At 38.0% G+C, this 24,844-nt stretch overlaps 1 protein-coding gene across 2 annotated transcripts in view; it reads right to left on the minus strand.

Moving 5' to 3' along the window:
- LOC128693742 (uncharacterized) overlaps positions 1 to 24,095 on the minus strand; it is a 191,068-nt gene extending 166,973 nt beyond the window's left edge. Inside the window, exon 1 of one of the 2 annotated variants that reach the window (XM_053783591.2) lies at positions 23,670 to 24,095. In XM_053783591.2, the coding sequence (XP_053639566.1) occupies positions 23,670 to 23,733 (64 nt within the window). In that variant the 5' untranslated portion in view covers positions 23,734 to 24,095. The remainder of the gene's footprint in view (positions 1 to 23,669) is intronic. The other variant, XM_053783593.2, reaches the window with a different exon arrangement.
- Positions 24,096 to 24,844: the final 749 nt, after the last annotated feature.

Genomic DNA, 24,844 nt, shown 5'->3' on the forward strand with positions numbered 1-24,844 from the left:
GATAACTTTAAAAAAATGTTTTGGAGGATTGGCAGAAAGGTGAGTAAGACATGACTAAATTCACAAATCCTTGTAGACACAGACTAACGCCCATTCATCACCATCAAACCCAGAGTCGTACTGTGTTTATGATTACAACTGAGAAAATTTCTCATAACACGAGTCATAGTCATATAACGACCCGCTTCACTGAGCTTATGGTCTTATGACCAAGGTCTTCCCTCGGCTTACCGGTCCACCAGCAAGAAATTAAAAATTACGTTAGTTGTCACTGACGTGCTTTGAACTCCATATAAAAAAACAAAAGATGACGATCCTCTTATCATCCTCTCTACTTAAATATATATTTCCATATTCCATTTCCTCAACTTTTCTCTCCTCTTTCCTTGTGCTTTAGTCAAAGTTGCTTGTTCAAAACGCCCCTCAGATTAGAACCTTTGCAATATTATGTTAGCAATTCTCTGAATACAATACAAATCGTCTTTTTTGAGTAAGAGTGTAACTAGTTGCTATTCCTTTCATGTAAACACATATTCACTCTCACACTAGCTTATAATCTGTCTGTCTGACTTTGTGTGTATCTCTCTCTCTCTCTCTCTCTCTCTCTCTCTCTCTCTCTCTCTCTCTCTCTCTCTCTCTCTCTCTCTCTCTCTCTCTCTCTCTCTCTCTCTCTCTCTCTCTCTCTCTCTCTCTCTCTCATATGCATGTAAATCCCCCACCCACTTCTCCTGTCAATATTCATGTCACTTGAACTCTAAATTTGGTTACGATTGGCAATTCATGGCACATATCGCAATTCCCTAAACTGTACTACCAAACTCACTCACTCACTCACTCTCTCGCTCTCTCTCCCTCTTTCTTCCCCCACTGTCGACTGACATCTGACTTTATTTCGTTGATGCTATTATGCGGTACTAACATATTCCATACACGAGTCATCCTAGGCATAAATGATCTCAGATGTAGCAATGTTCTGGAGAAGAGTACAGACAAAATATAGTTGCGGCTTGCTGCCTGTCTTGTTGTGAAGAGGCTCAATTCTCTCTCTCTCTCTCTCTCTCTCTCTCTCTCTCTCTCTCTCTCTCTCTCTCTCTCTCTCTCTCTCTCTCTCTCTCTCTCTCTCTCTCTCTCTCTCTCTCTCTCTTTCTCTCTTGAAATACTACATTTTTTGTTCTGAACATTTCCACTTTACGGTGGTAATCAGGCTTAATCCAAGAATAGCATAGCCCCTGTTCCGTGGATCGAAAGCCCTTCATCAACATCCAGGCACCTCCTTTGACAGGATGTGTCCAGGCTGCACACTGTGACCTTTACCTCTCAACAAGTCTGGTGTGTCCTCGATCTTCTCTTAATCCTTCCTGTAATTTTTATCGCGCCCTGACATCAATATCATTGTTGCCTGAGGGAGGAAGGGAGGGAGAGAGAGAGAGAGAGAGAGAGAGAGAGAGAGAGAGAGAGAGAGAGAGAGAGAGAGAGAGAGAGAGAGAGAGAGAGAGAGAGAGAGAGAGAGAGAGAGAGAGAAAGAGAGAGAGGGGGGATATGGGTGGCCTTACTGTTATGTACAAGGCCAATATTATCAAAATACCACACTTGGATCCACTTCGAGGACAGCGAGAAGGAAGCTTCTATACCACAAGACGGGCAGAAAGCAGCAACTTCACTCTGGCTGTACTCTTCTCCAGAACATAACATCATCTGAGATCATTTATCCCCAGGATGACTCGAGTATGGAACACATTCGTACAGCATTATGATGTCAACAAGATAAAGTCAGTTGATCAGATGAAAATGCTGGCCCACAGATGGCTCCAACTTCATCCTGCTTCTTACTTGTATGTTTCATAACAATAAAAATACTTGTATGTCTCATAACAATAAAAATACTTTCAAATGAGCTGATGTAGGTTAAAGCTCTTAGCTTGTTAATAAAATTAGGAATCCTTAATCTGTAAATAGCTTGGCAATAAAGTTAGGAATCCTTAAACTTGTCAAACCCTGTGTAAACAAAAAAAGAGAGAGAGAGAGGGCTGCATGGGAAACTATCTACTGGTACCCAGATTAAACACTATCGTGTAATATCTAGGTTTGTAAATCAAAGATAGAGAAGCACTAGGAACATGAAGCATCACGCACTCAAAAAAACCTGATTAGCAAATGCAAAACAAAAAAAATGAATTAAAACTTTCATCAGGAAAACTCAATGAAAACAAAAATTGTATGAACAAAACAACTCCGCCTATCATTCATTACTACACATCGAGGATATTTCTCAGTGTACAAACTCTCTACTGTGGCTTCACGGTGACAGATGGTCAGAACACCACAGTGCAGGAGTTCTTCACTATGGCTTCACTGTGACAGATGGTCAGAACACCACAGTGCAGGAGTTCTTCACTATGGCTTCACGGTGACATATGGTCAGAACACCACAGTGCAGGAGTTCTTCACTATGGTTTCACTGTGACAGATGGTCAGAACACCACAGTGCAGGAGTTCTTCACTATGGCTTCACTGTGACAGATGGTCAGAACACCACAGTGCAGGAGTTCTTCACTATGGCTTCACTGTGACAGATGGTCAGAACATCACAGTGCAGGAGTTCTTCACTATGGCTTCACGGTAACAGATGGTCAGAACACCACAGTGCAGGAGTTCCTCACTATGGCTTCACTGTGACAGATGGTCAGAACACCACAGTGCAGTTCTTCACTGTGGCTTCACGGTGACAGATGGTCAGAACACCACAGTGCAGGAGTTCTTCACTATGGCTTCACTGTGACAGATGGTCAGAACAACACAGTGCAAGAGTTCTTCACTATGGCTTCACGGTGACAGATGGTCAGAACAACACAGTGCAAGAGTTCTTCACTATGGCTTCACGGTGACAGATGGTCAGAACAACACAGTGCAAGAGTTCTTCACTATGGCTTCACGGTGATAGATGGTCAGAACAACACAGTGCAGAAGTTCTTGTTTACAGTGCTTTAAGAGCCTTCAAAGTGTTTACAAACGGCGATAAAATGCGGGTTACTGAATGGTCTGTTTATCCTGATATATCTTACTATTTGAATTGTGATGTTCCCGCATTTCTGGCAAAACAGCGACTGATGAATATGATACATGTGCAACACTTGAGTATGATGAATATGATACATGTGCAACACTTCAGAATGATGAATATCATACATGTGCGATACTGACGTATGATGAAAATGCTACATGTGCAACACTTGGGTATGATGAATATGATGCATGTGTAATGCATGGGTATGATGAATATGATACATGTGCAATGCTTGGGTGTGATGAATATGATACATTTGCAACACTTGGGTATCTTTGTTACAGAAATATTTCATCTGCCTACAATAGACCTAATCAGCCAAATACAGGCGAACATGACACAGGTAACAGTGTTTTGAGGTGCTCAGTCCATCAGCTTTAGTTAGAGGTAGTCAGTCTCTCCAGCCATCTTTGTCTGAGGAAGGCGATTGTGCAAGTGAAACATTTCGACAATAAGGATATCTAAGCATTGCATATGTGTGTTAGTGAATAAAGAGAAGGGTGAACGTAGGGCGCGAACCGCGGTTTGCAAGAGGGTATTCCGGGGGTCAACGCCCCCGCGGCCCGGTCCATGACCAGGCCTCACTGACAGATGCTTATTACAACTTAATTTGAGTTCATGTATCTTAGTCATCAGCTTGCCGATATCGAATATCATCAATAATATAAGACAGCTTATGAATATTTTCCCAAATGCTCGACGATGCGATGTGCCTTATCCAGTGTACATATCATTACAGCTGTGATAATTGTGATTTTCAACAAGAGAAGAGTGTAGCCACACAGATAGTACAGCCTTGAGGCTAAAATATTACGTTAACATTTAACTGAGCATAAACCAATATTTAGCTGTCCTGTAATGTGAGGCATTGCAATCTTCTGTTGTTTGTAAGTATAACTGGAGCAACCTTCGAGGGAGCTACGTTCATGCTGGTGAAGGGCTCTTGATCAGAAGGACAGGAGCAATAATCTCTTGGGCTAAACCTGATGACTTCCCATTTCCTAGGTGCTCTGATGACCCCCTATTGGTTTAGCACATCGTCTTGATTATAATAAAAATTATATTAGTAATATGTGGAATAACTGTGGTTTTTCGAACTTCCCGAAAGTACAGTGTCCCGACAAAATGTAGATTTTCGTTAGAAGTTCACGCAATGCATTTCCTGCTTCTGCTCAGGGAGATGCCTGGTCGGGTCCCACTGCTTTTGACGTGTTCAGTTTATATATATATATATATATATATATATATATATATATATATATATATATATATATATATATATATATGTATATATATATATATATAGTATATATAAATATGTTGGTTCTCCCTTACCATGAAAACTTGGTTGATATGCCTTCTCTTCTTAAGACTTTTAATATTAAAGTTGTATTTAAAAATCTTGATACAGTAAACAAACTTTTGATATAGAATTCCCCCCAAAATGCTGACGGATGTGTCTATAAGATTCCTTGTAAAATTTACGATAAAGTTTATTACGGTCAAACTGGTAAAAATCTCGAACTTAGATTAAAACAACATAAATATAGCATTAGAACTGGACAAGATTCCAATGCTCTATTTATTCATGAGAGAGATTTTAACCATCCAATTGGTTTTCAAAAAGTTGAGAAAGTTGTATCAAGCAAACCCATGGTTGACAGAAATATAATTGAATCTTGTTTCATAAAAAGCAGTTTTGAAAATAATATGAATATTTCCTTAGGTTTATATAAATTAGACTCATTTATAATTAATAAAATTTGGTTAGAGTTTAATAACACATTGGACAAATAATAAACCTTATTTCTTGGGTAGAATATTTTGTTAGTGGGATGTGAGGACCAGTCTAGTTGGACCAGCGGACCTACTACAGTGTTCCTCTTTTCTTATGAGTCCGGTATTGTCGCGCGTCAGGTGTTTCTTTGTTGTGGGGGTTGACTGTGAGGTGTAGTCTAAGCCCTTTAATTGCCTTCCTTTGATGTATTGCTTTCATAGTTCCTTAACAATGTGAGTAGTCACGAAAGCGCTTGGAATTTCACTACTCTTTCACAGTGGTTGTTTTGCACATTTTAAAATCACCTGTTTACTGTGATCTTATTGCATATGTAGGGAGAGAGAGAGAGAGAGAGAGAGAGAGAGGGTCCCCAGGACAGTTCCAGAGGTGGTACCTCCCTATATTACACACACACACACACACACACACACACACACACACATATATATATATATATATATATATATATATATATATATATATATATATATATATATATATATATATATATACAAACACTGATCTCTGGCTGAAGGAGACTCGAACCTACGAACCTTGGAACAAGGTACGAAGTGCTTTACCAATCTACCCACACTGGACCAATACCTTGGAGTCCAGCTTGCGCTAGACTTTGATCCAAGGCAGCCAGCTTTCAGGGAGAAGGCTTACAGCTTTTCATCTCATCCCCTGTATGCATCAGCCTTACTAGAGATATTAACAATGCAAGGAATTCGCAAGAGCAGGCGAAATTTACACAAATATACGAAATATACACGAATTCCTTGCATTGTTAATATCTCTAAATGTTACCTTGCTCATATTCCAACAGCACGTCAAGTCCTAAAAACCATTTGTCTCCATTCGCTCCTATCTAATACGCTCACACATGCTTGCTGGAAGTCTAAGCCCCTCACGCACAAAACTTTCTTTACCCCTTCTCTCCAACTTTTCCTAGGCCGACCCCTACCCCTCCTTCCCTCCACTACAGATTTATACACTCTCGAAGTCATTCTATTTCCTCCTATCCTCTGTACAAGTACCGAATAAGTAAAACTTGCGATTTTGGCTTAAATAGCAATGCTCTTCTTGCCGAATAAGGCAAGCGAAAATTTATGTATGAAATAATTTAGCAAAAATCATTCTGAACTAATAAAAAAAATATATTTCATTGTGTTTGTTTAGTATTAAATTACTGTAAACTTATCTTAAATGTATTTAGTTAAATTAGGCTAAATTAAATTGCGCTTATAACAAAAAAGGCAAAACATCGTGAATGGCACAATACACAAATAACCCGCACATAGGAGAGAGGAGCTTAAGACGACGTTTCGGTCCGACTTGGACCGAACCATGAGCTATACAAAAGCCTGCACACACTAAATTTCTAGAAAATCGGTTGATAATAGAGGTGACATGATCTAAACTTACAAAATACTCTGAAGAATATACATGAGAACTAGAAATTGCTTTGCTTTAGACGCTAGAACGAAATACATCACACACTGGTAAGATGTAGTCAGATCGTGGAAATAAATGGTATAAAATACCGACACAATGGAAATCTAAACACATATGCAGTATAATGTGATACTTTATTGACAACGTTTCGCCCACACAAAAAATAGACTTGAAGACAAGAGCTGAAGCCCAGCATTCGTAAATTCAACAAGATAAGTGCATTTAGGTAATTTCAAATAAGTAATAAAAATTAGATAATTTCACCTAAGTAATTCCATGTAGGTAATTACCTACAAAAATAAAAAGCTTAATGTCACTCACCACAATATAACTGGAGGTGGAAATACTAAAGCTTACAGCACAAAGCTTTCACAGTGGCAAAATAATTCCCCTAGTAATCCACTTACGAGGCGAGTGTGCCTAGTAGTACTCACAGAGTACTGCCAGGTATTAGCCTGTTGGTATTAGCCTAGAGGAGTACAAACATGTGAGTACTATGTCCTCACAGTAAAGAACACAATCGGCTCGCAACCGAATGGTGATTGGTTCGAATACAGCTCAGGGCGAGAGGTTCTGGCAAATGTTCTTCCACCTGCCGCCCCTATTCACTTATTAGTAAACAGATACCTGGGTGTTAGTCAGCTGTTGTGGGTCGGGTTCTAGGAGACTTGAAAGATGGGACACCACAATGTACTCAAATATTACCGGGGTTGAGCCTCAGCTCACGGCCAAATTCGTAACCTATTCGGTTTCATTTCTTTCCTGCCTCATGTACCTTATCGTACCAATTCTGAAAACTGAGCATGTGTGTGAGTACGTATGCTCACACTCGCGTTCCCATTTATTTCACACAAATGATGCCATAGTTTAGCACTGTCATGGGGTATTATACACAGCTCAGTTATGGATAGTCCCGTATCCAACGAACTGCCATATAATCTCTATAATTAAAATGCTAACGAGATGTAAAGAGTAATAAACCCATTTGGCCGGACGATATTAGCATGAAATCCATATAATTATCTGCTTTATAAGTTTATGTGATGTGGGAGTAATGTTTGTAAGTTACTAATGTTTATACCTTATAAATTATGAAGGGGTAATGTTTATATGTTATCAATAATCTGAAAGTAATTTTGATACTATATTTGTGAAGTAATGTTTATATGTTATCTATGACATGGGAGTAATACTTATATACACAACCAACATGTAGGAGAAAGAAACGTATGACGACGTTTCAGTCCTTCTTGGACCATTAACTTGTTACACATGTGTGACTTTGAACGACGACCCTCGAGCTTTAGAGAGTAAACAAGTGTTCAGTGTCTTAGAGTGAACACCTTCAAGGCTGTGCAAGACAGGTATAAAATACCGACAAGATGAAAGTTAAGACACTTGTGCAACATCTGGTTATCTTTATTGTAGACGTTTCGCCATCCAGTGGCTTTATCAATACAGATTCTTGGACATAATTAGAAAACAGAAGAACTATATACAAAAGATGAGGTAATCAGTCCCTCAGCCTTGGAGATGGTGTTTACAACACCGTGGTTGTAGAGATTCTGAATCTCTACAACCACGGTGTTGTAAACACCACCTCCAAGGCTGAGGGACTGATTACCTCATTTTTTGTATACAGTTCTTCTGTTTTCTAATTATGTCCAAGAATCTGTATTGATGAAGCCACTGGATGGCGAAACGTCTACAATAAAGATAACCAGATGTTGCACAAGTGTCTTAACTTTCACCTTCAAGGTTAAGGGGACGGACCACCTTTTATCAAGTTTTCAAGTATATGGAGTTAAGAATGATCTCATTATTGGGGCTTCCAGTACAGTGCTACACCTGTTGTTTCGCAATTTCACTTGCTTCATTCCACTCTCCAGACATATAAATATATATATATATATATATATATATATATATATATATATATATATATATATATATATATATATATATATATATATATATATATATATTTATATATATACATGTATATATATATTGAATATTAGATTCGAGGAAGGACGTATGGAGGAAGTAAATGTGTTCAGATATTTGGGAGTGGAATTGTCGTCAGATGGGTCTATGAGAGACGAGATGCATCACAGGATTGACGAAGGGAAGAAGGTAGGTGGTGCACTGAGGCATCTGTGGGGACAAAGAACTTTATCCAGGGAGGCAAAGAGGGGAATATAACAGAGTATAGTGGTACCAATACTGATGTATGGGAAGGAAGCATGGGTTTTGAATGTTGCAACAAGGAGGGGCTGGAAACTGTAGAGATGTGTTTGAGGGCAACGTGTAGAGTGAATATTATGCAGAGAATTCGGAGTTTGGAGATTAGGAAGAGGGCCGATAAAGGGATGTTGAGGTAGTTTGGACATTCAGAGAGGTTGGAGAAAAACAGGATGACTAGGAGGGCGTATGTAAGTCTGGGGTGAAGGGAAGAAGTATATTTGGAGTCTTCCTACCTAGAGGGTATTCCGGGGGTTAAGGCCCCCTGTGAAACAGTCAAATACCAGGCCTCGCGGTGAATCAGAGCTTGATCAACAAGAGGGGCAGATATCTTGTTAGGAAAGGTTGGAGAGTATGGGGAAAGAGGTTTTGAGAGTTAGGGGCTTCCTACTACCTGGAGTGTACCTGGAGTCGCTACTCGAGGTGTCCGCCTCCGAGGCCCTGTCTTAGACCTGTCCTCCTGGTTGCTGGCTTGATCAGTGAAGCTGTTAGTGCCCTCCTCCTGTAGTACAACGTATGCACCACAGCCCGACTGATCAGGAATTGATCTTGGGAATCTGTCGAGTTTTATCTTAAAAAAAGCTAGGGGATTGTTAGTGACCCCCCTTATGTACGCAGAGAGGGTGCTGAAGAGTCGTGGTCCCTTAACACTTGGGTATAGTATAGTATATATATATATATATATATATATATATATATATATATATATATATATATATATATATATATATATATATATATATATATATATATATAATGTATATTTCAACCAACTGGCCATATCCCACCGAGGCAGGGTGACCTAAAAAGAAAAACAAAAACGAAAGTTTCTCTTTTTATGTTTAGTAATGTATACAGGAGAAGGGGTTACTAGCCCTTTACTTCCGGCATTTTAGTCTCCTCTTATGACACGCATGACTTACTGAGGAAAAATCCTGCTCTACTTCCCCATGGACATATATATATATATATATATATATATATATATATATATATATATATATATATATATATATATATATATATATATATATATACAGCATATATATTTATAACAACCACTCTGAAAGAATAGATCAATTCCAAGCGCTTTCGTGACTACTCACATTATCAAGGAACTATGAAAGTAAAGCATCCAAGGAAGGTATACAAGGGGTCTGGCCAACACCTCACTATCAGATCCCACAACAGTTAAACAGTTGTGATGAATGGTTTGAAAAACCGACAAGTTGAAGATTGAGACACTTATGCAGCATATGGGAATCTTTATTCAGGAAATGTTTCGCCCACAGAGTGGCTTCATCAGTCCAATACAAAGAAGAAGGCGTAAGGAGAGGAGGAGTATGAGGTAATCAGTCCCTCAGCCTGGAGTCGATGTGTTCAGTCCATCAATCTTGTAAAATGTACAGCATAGAGCCGTAGACGTGGCTTATATACTGTAGTGAGGTGAGGTGAAGCAGGCGGAGGCGGGGTCATAGTGGTACCATTCACTAGTCGAAGTAGGTCTTCGTCCAAAGGTTGAACAAGTGTTGAAGAATTCTTTGTAACAAGATCCCACGATGCTGCAGTGTCTGACAGTTGTGATGAATGGTTTGAAAAACCGACAAGTTGAAGATTGAGACACTTATGCAGCATACGGGAATCTTTATTCAAGAAACGTTTCGCCCACACAGTGGCTTCATCAGTCCAATACAAAGAGGAAGGCGTAAGGAGAGGAGGAGTATGAGGTAATCAGTCCCTCAGCCTGGAGTCGATGTGTTCAGTCCATCAATCTTGTAGAATGTACAGCATAGGGCCGTAGACGTGGCTTATATACTGTAGTGAGGTGAGGTGAAGCAGGCGGAGGCAGGGTCATAGTGGTACCATCCACTAGTCGAAGTAGGTCTTCGTCCAAAGGTTGAACAAGTGTTGAAGAATTCTTTGAATTCCTCTTTGTATTGGACTGATGAAGCCACTGTGTGGGCGAAACGTTTCCTGAATAAAGATTCCCATATGCTGCATAAGTGTCTCAATCTTCAACAGTTAAACACCTGACGCGCGCCGGCCCAGCTGGACAGGTCCTTCGCACAACCCACCAACAAACTATTCTACCCAAGAAAATTTTTTAAATTATTATTTGCCCAGTGTATTATTAAATTCTTCCCAAATTCTGTTAATTATAAATGGATCTAATTTATATAAACCAAAGGATTTGTAGTCCTGAGTTCATAGATGAGGAAATATCCAAAATTTATGAAATAGGTAATGATTTAAAATACCCAAGAAATGTAATTGATATTTTTTTTAAAGTTGCTAGAAATACTTTTTACAATCCAAAAAAGGACAACCAGCCTTATTCAACTAAAAATATGTTGGTTCTCCCTTACCATGAAAACTTGGTTGATATGCCTTCTCTTCTTAAGACTTTTAATATTAAAGTTGTATTCAAAAATCTTGATACAGTAAAAAAACTTTTGATAAAGAATTCCCCTCAAAATGCTGATGGATGTGTCTATATGATTCCTTGTAAAATTTGCGATAAAGTTTATTACGGTCAAACTGGTAAAAATCTCGAACTAAGATTACAACAACATAAATATAGCATTAGAACTGGACAAGATTCCAATGCTCTATTTATTCATGTAAGAGATTTTAACCATCCAATTGATTTTCAAAAAGTTGAGAAAGTAGTATCAAGCAAGTCCATGGTCGACAGGAATATAATTGAATCTTGTTTCATAAAAAGCAGTTTTGACAATAATATGAATATTTCCTTTGGTTTATATAAATTAGATCCATTTATAATTAATAGAATTTGGGAAGAATTTAATAATACACTGGACAAATAATAATTTTAAAAATTTTCTTGGGTAGAATAGTTTGTTGGTGGGTTGTGCAAAGGACCTGTCCAATTGGGCCGGCGCGCGTCAGGTGTTTAACCGTTGTGGGATCTGATAGTGAGGTGTTGGCCAGACCCCTTATATAGCTTCCTTGGATGCTTTACTTTCATAGTTCCTTGATAATGTGAGTAGTCACGAAAGCGCTTGGAATTGATCTATTCTTTCAGAGTGGTTGTTTTGCATATTCTGAAATCACCTGTTTACTGTGATCTTATTGCATATATATATATATATATATATATATATATATATATATATATATATATATATATATATATATATATATATATATATATATATATATATATATATATATATATATATATATATATATTAGTGCATATGGGGAAGACAGAGAGAGGGCGAGCGAGATTAGTCTTCAACCAAACTCCGCAACACCTAGAAAAATAAAATGGGAGCAAAATGTAGGAGAAAGCTATACATAAATGGTCAGCAGCAGGAGCCGGGGTGTTAAACTCTGGGTTTAGACCTAGTTCCACATTTCACCCCTGGTTCGTCTTGTTCCATCTGTCCAAATATAACCCAGGTAAAAACACGCGCTTCGATTAAAACTTTTTCGTGGGAAATAACATTGTCCTACACAACAACAATTTAAACAAAGCAGACTAACAATTTTTCCCTCAGCAAGAGGCGGAATGAGGGTAGCTTCCGTGTGGACAGGGGACAGGGTGGGGGGTGGTACAGGGCGTGGGCAAGGTGTGGGCAAATTGGGCAGGGTGGAGGCAAGGAGTAGGCAAGGGACAGAGCTGATATAATGGAAAAAAATGGAAATACTTCAAGATGGCTTCAACTACAGCGATCATCGAACAAATTGCCACCTGACTTTCACAATAGCAAGTGTAAAGTTGTGAAAATTGACGAATGAGAAAGAAGATCGGAGACGGAGTATTGACTGAGGAGACACAGGGATAAAAACTACAGGACCATAAGGTAAGTACAACAACGAGCATATTGTCTGCGGCTCTCGTCAACTGAAGAGCATCTACATACAGGTAATTTACCATAGACTCATTCATTCATTGTGCTAGTTCAGTCAAAAACTATAAAACATAAATGAGGGATCATGATGAGACATGATGACAACGTGCATGATACTCAGAGCACCTGGTAGGGCGGTCAGGGACAGACTGGAAATGACAACAGGTGTGTATAGATAACATTTGAATACGAAAATGAGTCACAGGGACATGAGGAAACACTTCAGCCTCAACGTAGTCAGGAAATGGAATGATTGTAATCCTATCTTTGTAATCTTTTGCCCTCCGTTCTTTACCTCTGTTCCTCTCTTTGAGGGACTGACCTCCTGAAAACGCAGATAGATTAATCACATTATCTATCTCTCCACCTCTGTATTCGATTGAGGAAGATTGTTGTGTAGAGAAAACGTTCCGAAAATAAAAAAAAATCCTAAGTGTTCTGCATGTGTCTAACTCATCCTTTCCAGTTTCAGCTAATTCCTGTAAGTTTTGTAATGGAAAAGTGGTTTCCAGAACATTTAAATTCCATTCATGCGTCTCTCAGTTCTACAATTAACTTTTATCGGTCATCATTCTACAGGTTTCAAGGTGTAAGATCAATAGTCAGTGAAAAAACCTTGCTTATATAAATCGTAACAGTGAATATACACTGACAGTTTACTTTAATCTCCATTTTAATAATTGTAATATTCTTTAAGTTAGTCTGAAAACGAATTGCAGCCTTCATCACCCACATGCAGATGATTGAGTATAAAACTAAGGAATTAATTACTCAGACAGGATGGGACTTACACAGATGACAACAAGGAAATGAATGAAATATTGAAATCCCAGTACTACTCTGTGTTTAGTGAACCACTAATCGGTCTGAGGATCGACGACCCAAATGATTTCTTTATGAATTAGCCTCAAAACTCCATAAATGTATGCCAGATTTCCGACATTACCCTAACTCCGATAGATTTCGAAAAAGCCATTGACAACATGCCCATGCACTCAGCCCCGGGCCCAGACTCGTGAAACTCTGTTTTCATTAAGAACTGCAAGAAACCTCTCTCGCGTGCCCTAAGTACACTATGGAGGAGGAGCTTGGACATGGTTGAAATTCCACAGTCACTTAAAACGACGGATATAGCCCCACTCCATAAAGGTGGCAGCAAAGCATTATCTAAAAACTATAGACCAATAGCTCTGACGTCCCACATCATAAAAATCTTTGAAAGAGTGCTAAGAAGCAGGATTGCAAATCACCTGGATTCCCAAAATCTGCACAATCCAGGGCAACATGGGTTCAGGGCAGGTCGCTCCTGCCTCTCACAACTACTGGATCACTATGATATGGCCTTGGATGCACTGGAAGAAAATCAGAATGCAGATGTAATATACACAGACTTTGCAAAAGCATTTGATAAATGCGATCATGGCGTAATAGCCCATAAAATACGTGCTAAAGGAATAACTGGGAAAGTGGGGAGATGGATCTTCAACTTCCTAACAAATCGAACACAAAGAGTAGTGGTCAACAGAGTTAAATCGGAGGCTGAAATAGTGAAGAGCTCTGTTCCACAAGGCACAGTATTCGCCCCCATCTTATTCCTCATCCTCATATCAGACATAGACAGAGATATACATCACAGCACCTTATCATCCTTTGCGGATGATACTAGGATCTGCATGAGGCTGTCATCTGCTGAGGACGCGGTTAACCTCCAAGAAGATATAAACTTTGTTTATATCTTCTTGGAGGTTAACCGCGTAAACAATATGATGTTCAATGAGGACAAATTCCAACTACTCCGTTAGGGGAAAACTGGAGGATATAATAACTAGAACAGAGTATACTACAGACTCTGGCCATACAATAGAGCGGAAAAATAATGTAAGGGACCTGGGAGTAGTAATGTCTGAGGATCTCACTTTCAAGGATCACAACAGTGCCAAGAAGAAAATGATAGGATGGATAATGAGAACGTTCAAAACGAGAGATGCCAAGCCAATGATGATCCTTTTCAAATTCCTTGTTCTCTCTAGGCTGGAATACTGCTGTACATTAACATCTCCATTCAAAGCAGGTGAAATCGCAGATCTAGAGAGTGTACAGAGATCCTTTACTGCACGTATAAGTTCTGTCAAGCACCTTAATTAACTAGTGGGAACGCTTGGAAGCACTTGACTTGTACTCGTTGGAACGCAGGAGGGAGAGATATATCATAATGTACACTTGGAAAATCTTGGAAGGAATGATCCCAAATCTGCACACAGAAATCACTCCTTACGAAAGTAAAAGACTAGGCAGGTGATGCAAAATGCCCCCAATAAAAAGTAGGGGCGCCATTGGTACACTAAGAGAAAACACCATAAGTGTCCGGGGCACAAGGCTGTTCAACAGCCTCCCATCAAGCATTAGGGGAATTGCCAATAAATCCCTGGCTGCCTTCAAGAGAGAGCTGGACAGATACCTAAAGTCAGTGCCGGATCAGCCGGGATGTGGCTCGTACGTTGGACTGCGTGCGGCCAGCACTAACACCCTACTTGATCAGGCCCTGATCCATCGGGAGGCCTGATCATGGACCGGGCCGCGGGGGCGTTGATCCCCGGAATAACCTCCAGGTAACCTCCAGGTGGGGGAAAGGGGAGGGTTTGCTGTTTCAAACATTTTTTTTTTTTTTGTCTATTCACGTCAGATAGACAGAGGATGAACCTTCCAGCTGTGCACACAGACACACACACACACACTCACCACAACACTGACCCCTCACTGCTCTACGATAAGCGTCACTTGTGCAAACATTACATCAGCTCATCTCTCCCCTCACCCAGTCATTTCCCTCATTTCCCGAGATCATCCTCGTTAACTTTCCACGGACACTCGTGTTTTTATAATATTGCGGAAATGATGTAAGTGGCTCTTAGAGTGTGCTCCTTCGCTCAAAACAAGATTTTAAACAAAAGCACAGCAAAATACAAGAAAAATATAACAAGTTTTAGCAACACAAGTGTTATATATATATATATATATATATATATATATATATATATATATATATATATATATATATATATATATATATATATATATATATGTATATATATATATATGTATATATATATATATATATATATATATATATATATATATATATATATATATATATATATATATATATATATGTAAAACTGGTCAATTAGCAAGAACTCATTTAAAATTAAGTCCTTTCTAAAATTTTCTCTTATACGTTTAATGATATATTTTTTTCATTAATGTTGATGTAAAAATTTATAATTTTGCATCAAAAGAATCTTAGAAAACTTACCTAACCTTATTATAACAAGAACAATTTATTTTAGCCCAACCCAACTAAATATATTTTAGATTTGTTTACAATAATTTAATACTAAACAAACACAGTGAAATATATTTTTTCGCTAAGTTCTGCCTATTCGGCACGACATATATATATATATATATATATATATATATATATATATATATATATATATTTATTTATTTATTATCACACCGGCCGATTCCCACCAAGGCAGGGTGGCCCGAAAAAGAAAAACTTTCACCATCATTCACTCCATCACTGTCTTGCCAGAAGGGTGCTTTACACTACAGTTTTTAAACTGCAACATTAACACCCCTCCTTCAGAGCGCAGGCACTGTACTTCCCATCTCCAGGACTCAAGTCCGGCCTGCCGGTTTCCCTGAATCCCTTCATAAATGTTACCCTGCTCACACTCCAACAGCACGTCAAGTATTAAAAACCATTTGTCTCCATTCACTCCTATCAAACACGCTCACGCATGCCTGCTGGAAGTCCAAGCCCCTCGCACACAAAACCTCCTTTACCCCCTCCCTCCAACCCTTCCTAGGCCGACCCCTACCCCGCCTTCCTTCCACTACAGACTGATACACTCTTGAAGTCATTCTGTTTCGCTCCATTCTCTCTACATGTCCGAACCACCTCAACAACCCTTCCTCAGCCCTCTGGACAACAGTTTTGGTAATCCTGCACCTCCTCCTAACTTCCAAACTACGAATTCTCTGCATTATATTCACACCACACATTGCCCTCAGACATGACATCTCCACTGCCTCCAGCCTTCTCCTCGCTGCAACATTCATCACCCACGCTTCACACCCATATAAGAGCGTTGGTAAAACTATACTCTCATACATTCCCCTCTTTGCCTCCAAGGACAAAGTTCTTTGTCTCCACAGACTCCTAAGTGCACCACTCACTCTTTTTCCCTCATCAATTCTATGATTCACCTCATCTTTCATAGACCCATCCGCTGACACGTCCACTCCCAAATATCTGAATACGTTCACCTCCTCCATACTCTCTCCCTCCAATCTGATATTCAATCTTTCATCACCTAATCTTTTTGTTATCCTCATAACCTTACTCTTTCCTGTATTCACCTTTAATTTTCTTCTTTTGCACACCCTACCAAATTCATCCACCAATCTCTGCAACTTCTCTTCAGAATCTCCCAAGAGCACAGTGTCATCGGCAAAGAGCAGCTGTGACAACTCCCACTTTGTGTGTGATTCTTTATCTTTTAACTCCACGCCTCTTGCCAAGACCCTCGCATTTACTTCTCTTACAACCCCATCTATAAATATATTAAACAACCACGGTGACATCACACATCCTTGTCTAAGGCCTACTTTTACTGGGAAAAAATTTCCCTCTTTCCTACATACTCTAACTTGAGCCTCACTATCCTCGTAAAAACTCTTCACTGCTTTCAGTAACCTACCTCCTACACCATACACTTGCAACATCTGCCACATTGCCCCCCTATCCACCCTGTCATACGCCTTTTCCAAATCCATAAATGCCACAAAGACCTCTTTAGCCTTATCTAAATACTGTTCACTTATATGTTTCACTGTAAACACCTGGTCCACACACCCCCTACCTTTCCTAAAGCCTCCTTGTTCATCTGCTATCCTATTCTCCGTCTTACTCTTAATTCTTTCAATTATAACTCTACCATACACTTTACCAGGTACACTCAACAGACTTATCCCCCTATAATTTTTGCACTCTCTTTTATCCCCTTTGCCTTTATACAAAGGAACTATGCATGCTCTCTGCCAATCCCTAGGTACCTTACCCTCTTCCATACATTTATTAAATAATTGCACCAACCACTCCAAAACTATATCCCCACCTGCTTTTAACATTTCTATCTTTATCCCATCAATCCCGGCTGCCTTACCCCCTTTCATTTTACCTACTGCCTCACGAACTTCCCCCACACTCACAACTGGCTCTTCCTCACTCCTACAAGATGTTATTCCTCCTTGCCCTATACACGAAATCACAGCTTCCCTATCTTCATCAACATTTAACAATTCCTCAAAATATTCCTTCCATCTTCCCAATACCTCTACCTCTCCATTTAATAACTCTCCTCTCCTATTTTTAACTGACAAATCCATTTGTTCTCTAGGCTTTCTTAACTTGTTAATCTCACTCCAAAACTTTTTCTTATTTTCAACAAAATTTGTTGATAACATCTCACCCACTCTCTCATTTGCTCTCTTTTTACATTGCTTCACCACTCTCTTAACTTCTCTCTTTTTCTCCATATACTCTTCCCTCCTTGCATCACTTCTACTTTGTAAAAACTTCTCATATGCTAACTTTTTCTCCCTTACTACTCTCTTTACATCATCATTCCACCAATCGCTCCTCTTCCCTCCTGCACCCACTTTCCTGTAACCACAAACTTCTGCTGAACACTCTAACACTACATTTTTAAACCTACCCCATACCTCTTCGACCCCATTGCCTATGCTCTCATTAGCCCATCTATCCTCCAATAGCTGTTTATATCTTACCCTAACTGCCTCCTCTTTTAGTTTATAAACCTTCACCTCTCTCTTCCCTGATGCTTCTATTCTCCTTGTATCCCATCTACCTTTTACTCTCAGTGTAGCTACAACTAGAAAGTGATCTGATATATCTGTGGCCCCTCTATAAACATGTACATCCTGAAGTCTACTCAACAGTCTTTTATCTACCAATACATAATCCAACAAACTACTGTCATTTCGCCCTACATCATATCGTGTATACTTATTTATCCTCTTTTTCTTAAAATATGTATTACCTATAACTAAACCCCTTTCTATACATATATATATATGTATATATATATATATATATATATATATATATATATATATATATATATATATATATATATATATCTGTGTGTGTGTGTGTGTGTGTGTGTGTATATATATATATATATGTGTGTATATATATATATATATATATATATATATATATATATATATATATATATATATATATATATATATATATATATATATATATATATATATATATATATAATCGCGAAAAAGTATTGCAATATGCAAAACAACCATGGGAGGATGGGTGGGAGGGTTTAAGATGGATCTAGGCCTTTTGTGTTGCAATCAACACATCATCAGGATCAAACATGTTCAGAGTGAGCAAAAACGTTGACTGCAATCTCCTGATGATGAAGGTAAACTGTATAAAACACCAACTGGATGGGAAAAGACAAATGCATTATATTGTGATACTTTACTGACAACGTTTCGCTCACACAGCGAGCTTCATCAAGTCACAAATAGATGAATTTGATTTGATAGAGTCCACTGTGTGGGGATAAAGTTGTCAATTAAGGCTCCCATAATGCTACAGTTGCTGGATCAACCAGGCTGTGGTGGATATGTGGCGCAGCGGGCCTCCAGCAGCAACAGCCTAGTTGACCAGGATAACAAAAGACGAACCTAGCTCATGGCCGGGCTCCCAGAGTATAAAGACTCTCGAAACTCATCAAAGGTATAGCTTTTCCATGCTCGGATAATCATTTTTTTTTTTTTTTACAAATCAATAATTTGAACATAAACACATTAAAATATACCACACAAAAACTGGACATCATCTAGAAGTCAAAGGGAATACAAAGAACAGGAAAACTAGCAAAAAACAAAAGAGTGACGATCCCTAAAATGAAAAAGCAAAAATGGTTATACACAGTTGATATGAAACAAAACAGCCGTAAATTTAAGTGGGTTTTGGATGATGCTTTAACCGGATTACAGCACATCCGATCCTACTAAAGCTTGTCCAGTAACATAACCCTGTTCTAGCACCAGCCAGCGTCAGCCAGGCGCTCACACGTCCCTGCCAGTCACTCCTCTCTTCAGTCTCTGATAGTAGCGACCGACAGTCCAGTGACTGGCTTTTAATAATGCTGTTCACTGGTCAGTAGGGCAGCAATTTGCAGAATAAGTAAGATATATATATATATATATATATATATATATATATATATATATATATATATATATATATATATATATATATATATATATATATATATATATATATATATATATATATATATATATATATATATATGTACAACTATTAAGTCCTTCCTAAAATTTTCTCTTATACGTTTAAAGATATATTTTTTTCATTAATGTTGATGTAAAAAATTTTGATTTTGCACCAAAAGAATCTTAGAAAACTTACCTAACCTTATTATAACAAGAACAATTTATTTTAGCCTAACCCAACTATATATTTTTTAAATTTCTTTACAATAATTTAATACTAAACAAACACAGTGAAATATATATTTTTTTAGTTAGGTTCAGAATGATTTTGGCGAAATTATTGCATACACAAATTTTCACTTGTCCTATATGGCAAGATGAGCGTTGCTATTTAAGCCAAGATCGCAAGTTCTGCCTATTCGGCACGACATATATATATATATATATATATATATATATATATATATATATATATATATATATATATATATATATATATATATATATATATATATATATATATATATATATACATATATATATATATATATATATATATATATATATATATATATATATATATATATATATATATATATATATATATATATATATATATATATATATATATATATATATATATATATATATATATATATATATATATATATATATATATATATATATATATATATCAATAACAACACTGCACGAGCCAAGAACTCGAACCCATGTTGTACTGGCCCTCCTCATGGTGAGCTAGAACCACATGATGTCTAACCCACAGGACCACCCAACTGGCTGGTCCTGTGGGTGGCGACGTTTAGGTCTCCAGGAGCTTTGTTAAGCTCCTGGAGAGAGAAACGTTGCCACAATAAAATATCACATTAGTTGCATCTGTGCCCTTTTACCAAACATTTTATCGGTAACTCTACCATTATTATTAATGAGCCAATAGGCCTGCTTCAGTACATCTGTAAACAACAAAAGAATAATGGACTTGCTTAGGAAAAGCCATTAGGCCTACTGCATGGCTCCACTGTTATGATCTGAGGATTCTCGTAGATTACCTGTCAGATTCTTCGCGCTGTTTATGTTTGTTTTTTTGCAAGCCAACAAAAACAGAGAGACAGAAGCGTGTGAAGTTGATACCCTCCATGTGTGCCAGGGATAACGTACTTCATAATAAAACATTAGAAAGTGGGAAGATATTGGTAGTTTTATGTTATAATCAGAGGGAAAGCACCTAGCCCGTACTGGGTCATACGGCGCTTATGAGAGGTTTAGACCCGTGTGTAAACACTGGGACATGTTAAGAAACATTTCGGTCCTGGAACCTTGATCACTTGTAACACAGAGGTTAAAAAGATAGTATATTTATAGGCAGAAAATGGGGTAATCAGGCTTGATCCGAGGAATGGGAGGGTATCTTTAATTCCTTGTATCAAGAGCTTCTCACAACATTAAGGACTCCCCTTTCCTCTTGAAGCGGCAGCCAGCTAGTGAACAAATAATTTTTTTAAACGCTAAATTCTGCCGAAAAATCTATGAAATATAAGTAGCCAATAAAATTAACAAATAAAGAAGCCAAAACATGTTATTAACTTACCTTATTTGTTACAAATAAATAAACAAATTTGCTTATTAAGTCTCTCTTCAAAATTAACTTTAAGTCCTTGCCTTATTTTTTTTCTTTTATTGTTTTTCTCTAACGCTTTATTCGATCGGCTTCAAACTTACTGGGTGTGTAGGTCCCAATTTGCCTATTTTATATTCGAAATCTTTTTGTATTTTTTACTACATTATAACTTGCACATGTCACTTTTAAACGACAGATATCTATATATATATATATATATATATATATATATATATATATATATATATATATATATATATATATATATATATATATATATATATATATATATATATATATATATATATATATATATATATATATATATATATATATATATATATATATATATATATATATATGCAAGGAACTCGCGAGAGCATGCGAAATATACACAGCCAGAGATCAGTGTTTATATATATATATATATATATATATATACACATATATATATATATATATATATATATATATATATATATATATATATATATATATATATATATATATATATATATATATATATATATTTATTTATTTATTTATTTATTTTAAATTTACTAACATAGTTAATAAACATGAAATTAGTGGATTAAACGTAATAACTGGAGAATGCCTCTTCTGGTCGGCTTCAAACGTATAACACGGATGTGTTTATCCCACATTAAGCTTTGCTTTGACTTCGAATTGTGTCCCTTATAATATTACCAATTTTACTGAACACCTGGCGAATGCCTCTCCTGGTCGACTTCAACCCTTAAACGAATTATTTTGGGACGGTGTAGGTGAACTTCTCATTTTTATTAAATAGGTTGTTATTAGTTTCCATGTGATACCTTGTGAATGCTTCTTAGAACAGGGTTCAACTGTTTAATTCTGAAATATTCATGAATCATAAACTTATGGTTCGCTCTGTGCTGTCTTTTTTTTTTCAATGCAGTGAGGTAGAGGAACGTAGAGTTATGGGATACGGGGATACTTTTCTTGGATCTCTGATGTAGAGGGATACCTTTCTCGGATCTCTGATGTAGAGGGATACCTTTCTCGGATCTCTGATGTAGAGGGATACCTTTCTCGGATCACTGATGTAGAGGGATACTTTTCTCGGATCACTGATGTAGAGGGATATCTTTCTCGGATCACTGATATAGAGGGATACCTTTCTCGGATCACTAATGTAGAGGGATATCTTTCTCGGATCACTGATGTAGAGGGATACTTTTCTCGGATCACTGATGTAGTGGGATATTTCTCAGACCACTGATGTAGAGGGATACCTTTCTCGGATCACTGATGTAGAGGGATACCTTTCTTGGATCACTGATGTAGAGGGATACCTTTCTCGGATTACTGATGTAGAGGGTTACCTTTCATGGATCACTGATGTAGAGGGATACCTTTCTCGGATCACTTATGTAGAGGATACTTTTCTCGGATTACTGATGTAGAGGGATACCTTTCTCGGATCACTTATGTAGAGGATACTTTTCTCGGATTACTGATGTAGAGGGATACCTTTCTCGGATCACTTATGTAGAGGATACTTTTCTCGGATTACTGATGTAGAGGGATACCTTTCTCGGATCACTTATGTAGAGGATACTTTTCTCGGATTACTGATGTAGAGGGATACCTTTCTCGGATCACTGACATAGAGGGGGAACTAGGTTTATGGGACACAGGGATACTTTTCTCAACTCACTGTGTAGAGGGGAAGGCTGGATTTATGCGACACAGGGATACCTTTCTCCGCTTATTGAAATAAAGGGGACTGAGTTTGTTGGATACACAAACACCTTTCTTGGATCACTGACGTAAACGGATACAGGGATATCGTTCTCAAATCACTGAGGTTGAGAGGTCTGGGCTCATGAGATAGATACCTTTGTTGGATCATTGATTTGGAGTTGGCCTGACCTCTGAAATACAAGGATACCTTTGTAGGATCATTAATTTAGAGGAGCGGGACCTCTGAAATGCAGGGATACCTTTTTAAGATCAGTGATTTAGAGGTGGAACCTTTGAAATACAGGGATACCTTTGTAGAATCAATAGAGGATACCCTTTCTCGAATCGGGGGATACCTATTTTTCGTACCGTATACCGAAGCACATCTGTAGTAGCTGACAGTGACGTAGCAGGGAGAGCAAGTGTTTATCCCGACGACGTTTCGCTCTCCGAGGAGCTCTATCGAAGCTCCACAGAGAGCCAAACATCGCTGGCTCTTTAGAGCGATTAATATTAACTCACCGTTCTGGAGGCTGAGGAGAGCCAGAAGTGCGAGGAATAATCTCGGCGTATATTTCTCATCCATAGTGAGGTGAAGGCTGCCAGCACAAGCTATTGTATCGAAAAAGCCCGCACTAAACCCTTATGGGTCATAGAGTCACTTCAAATTTTCAGGTTACCAGCATCCAAATTCCCACTTGTTGAACCATTGTCTCTGAGAATGAATTCCTCCGTTTATCATTTAACTGGTTTATCTCCCATACCTACGTTCACTGTGTAGGCGACACTATGCAAAAGAGAGGCATTAAGTAAATTATTGGTGAGAGAGAGAGAGAAAAAGAGAGATTTAAACACAACAAAAGAAGAGTTCGTCTTGAGGGAGCGGAGATACAGAGAGACACATCCACCCTCTCTGCTGTCTTGTTGATGACTGACCCAAAAGTGGGCAGTCGGTCACAGATGTATCATACATTTATCCTAAATATACGACTTTTGAGAAATTTTCCTTATGTATAACAGTCTTAGTATCTTCTTTTGTTAGCAGTCTACGATTCCAGATGTTTACAAAAACATTTGAATGCTGTTCTTCACGCGTTTAAAGCCGGTGAAGCTTTGAGCGCTACCAGAAATTAATGTGTTGCTGCTGGATCGTGCGGCCGACAGCGGGGCTGGAAGACGCGGTTGTCATGGTAACGCACGTGCAGGCAGACTCCAGGTGATCGTTTATTATTATTATAATAATTATAATTATTATTATTAATGGCGCTATTATTTTTACTATTATTTTATTGTTTTAGTTTGTATTGACTAAATTACTAATTTTTAATTTACAATAATGAAATGACCACAGAATTAGACTCTGTCACACACACACACACACACACACACACACACACACACACACACACACACACATTAGGAAGTATTTCTTCAGTCATAGCAGCGCTGTATAGCCCTTGTGGCTTAGCGCTTCTTTTTGATTATAATAATAATTCTTCAGTCATAGAGTTGTCAGGCAGTGGAATAGCCTAGAAAATGACGTAGTGGAGGCAGGAACCATACACAGTTTTAAGACGAGGTTTGATAAAGCTCATGGAGCGGGGAGAGAGAGGACCCAGTAGCAACCGGTGAAGAGGCGGGGCCAGGAGCTAAGACTCGACCCCTGCAACCACAAACAGGTGAGTACAAATAGGTGA

Source organism: Cherax quadricarinatus, chromosome 34 (assembly GCF_038502225.1).
Source record: "Cherax quadricarinatus isolate ZL_2023a chromosome 34, ASM3850222v1, whole genome shotgun sequence".
Lineage (NCBI taxonomy): Eukaryota > Metazoa > Arthropoda > Malacostraca > Decapoda > Parastacidae > Cherax > Cherax quadricarinatus.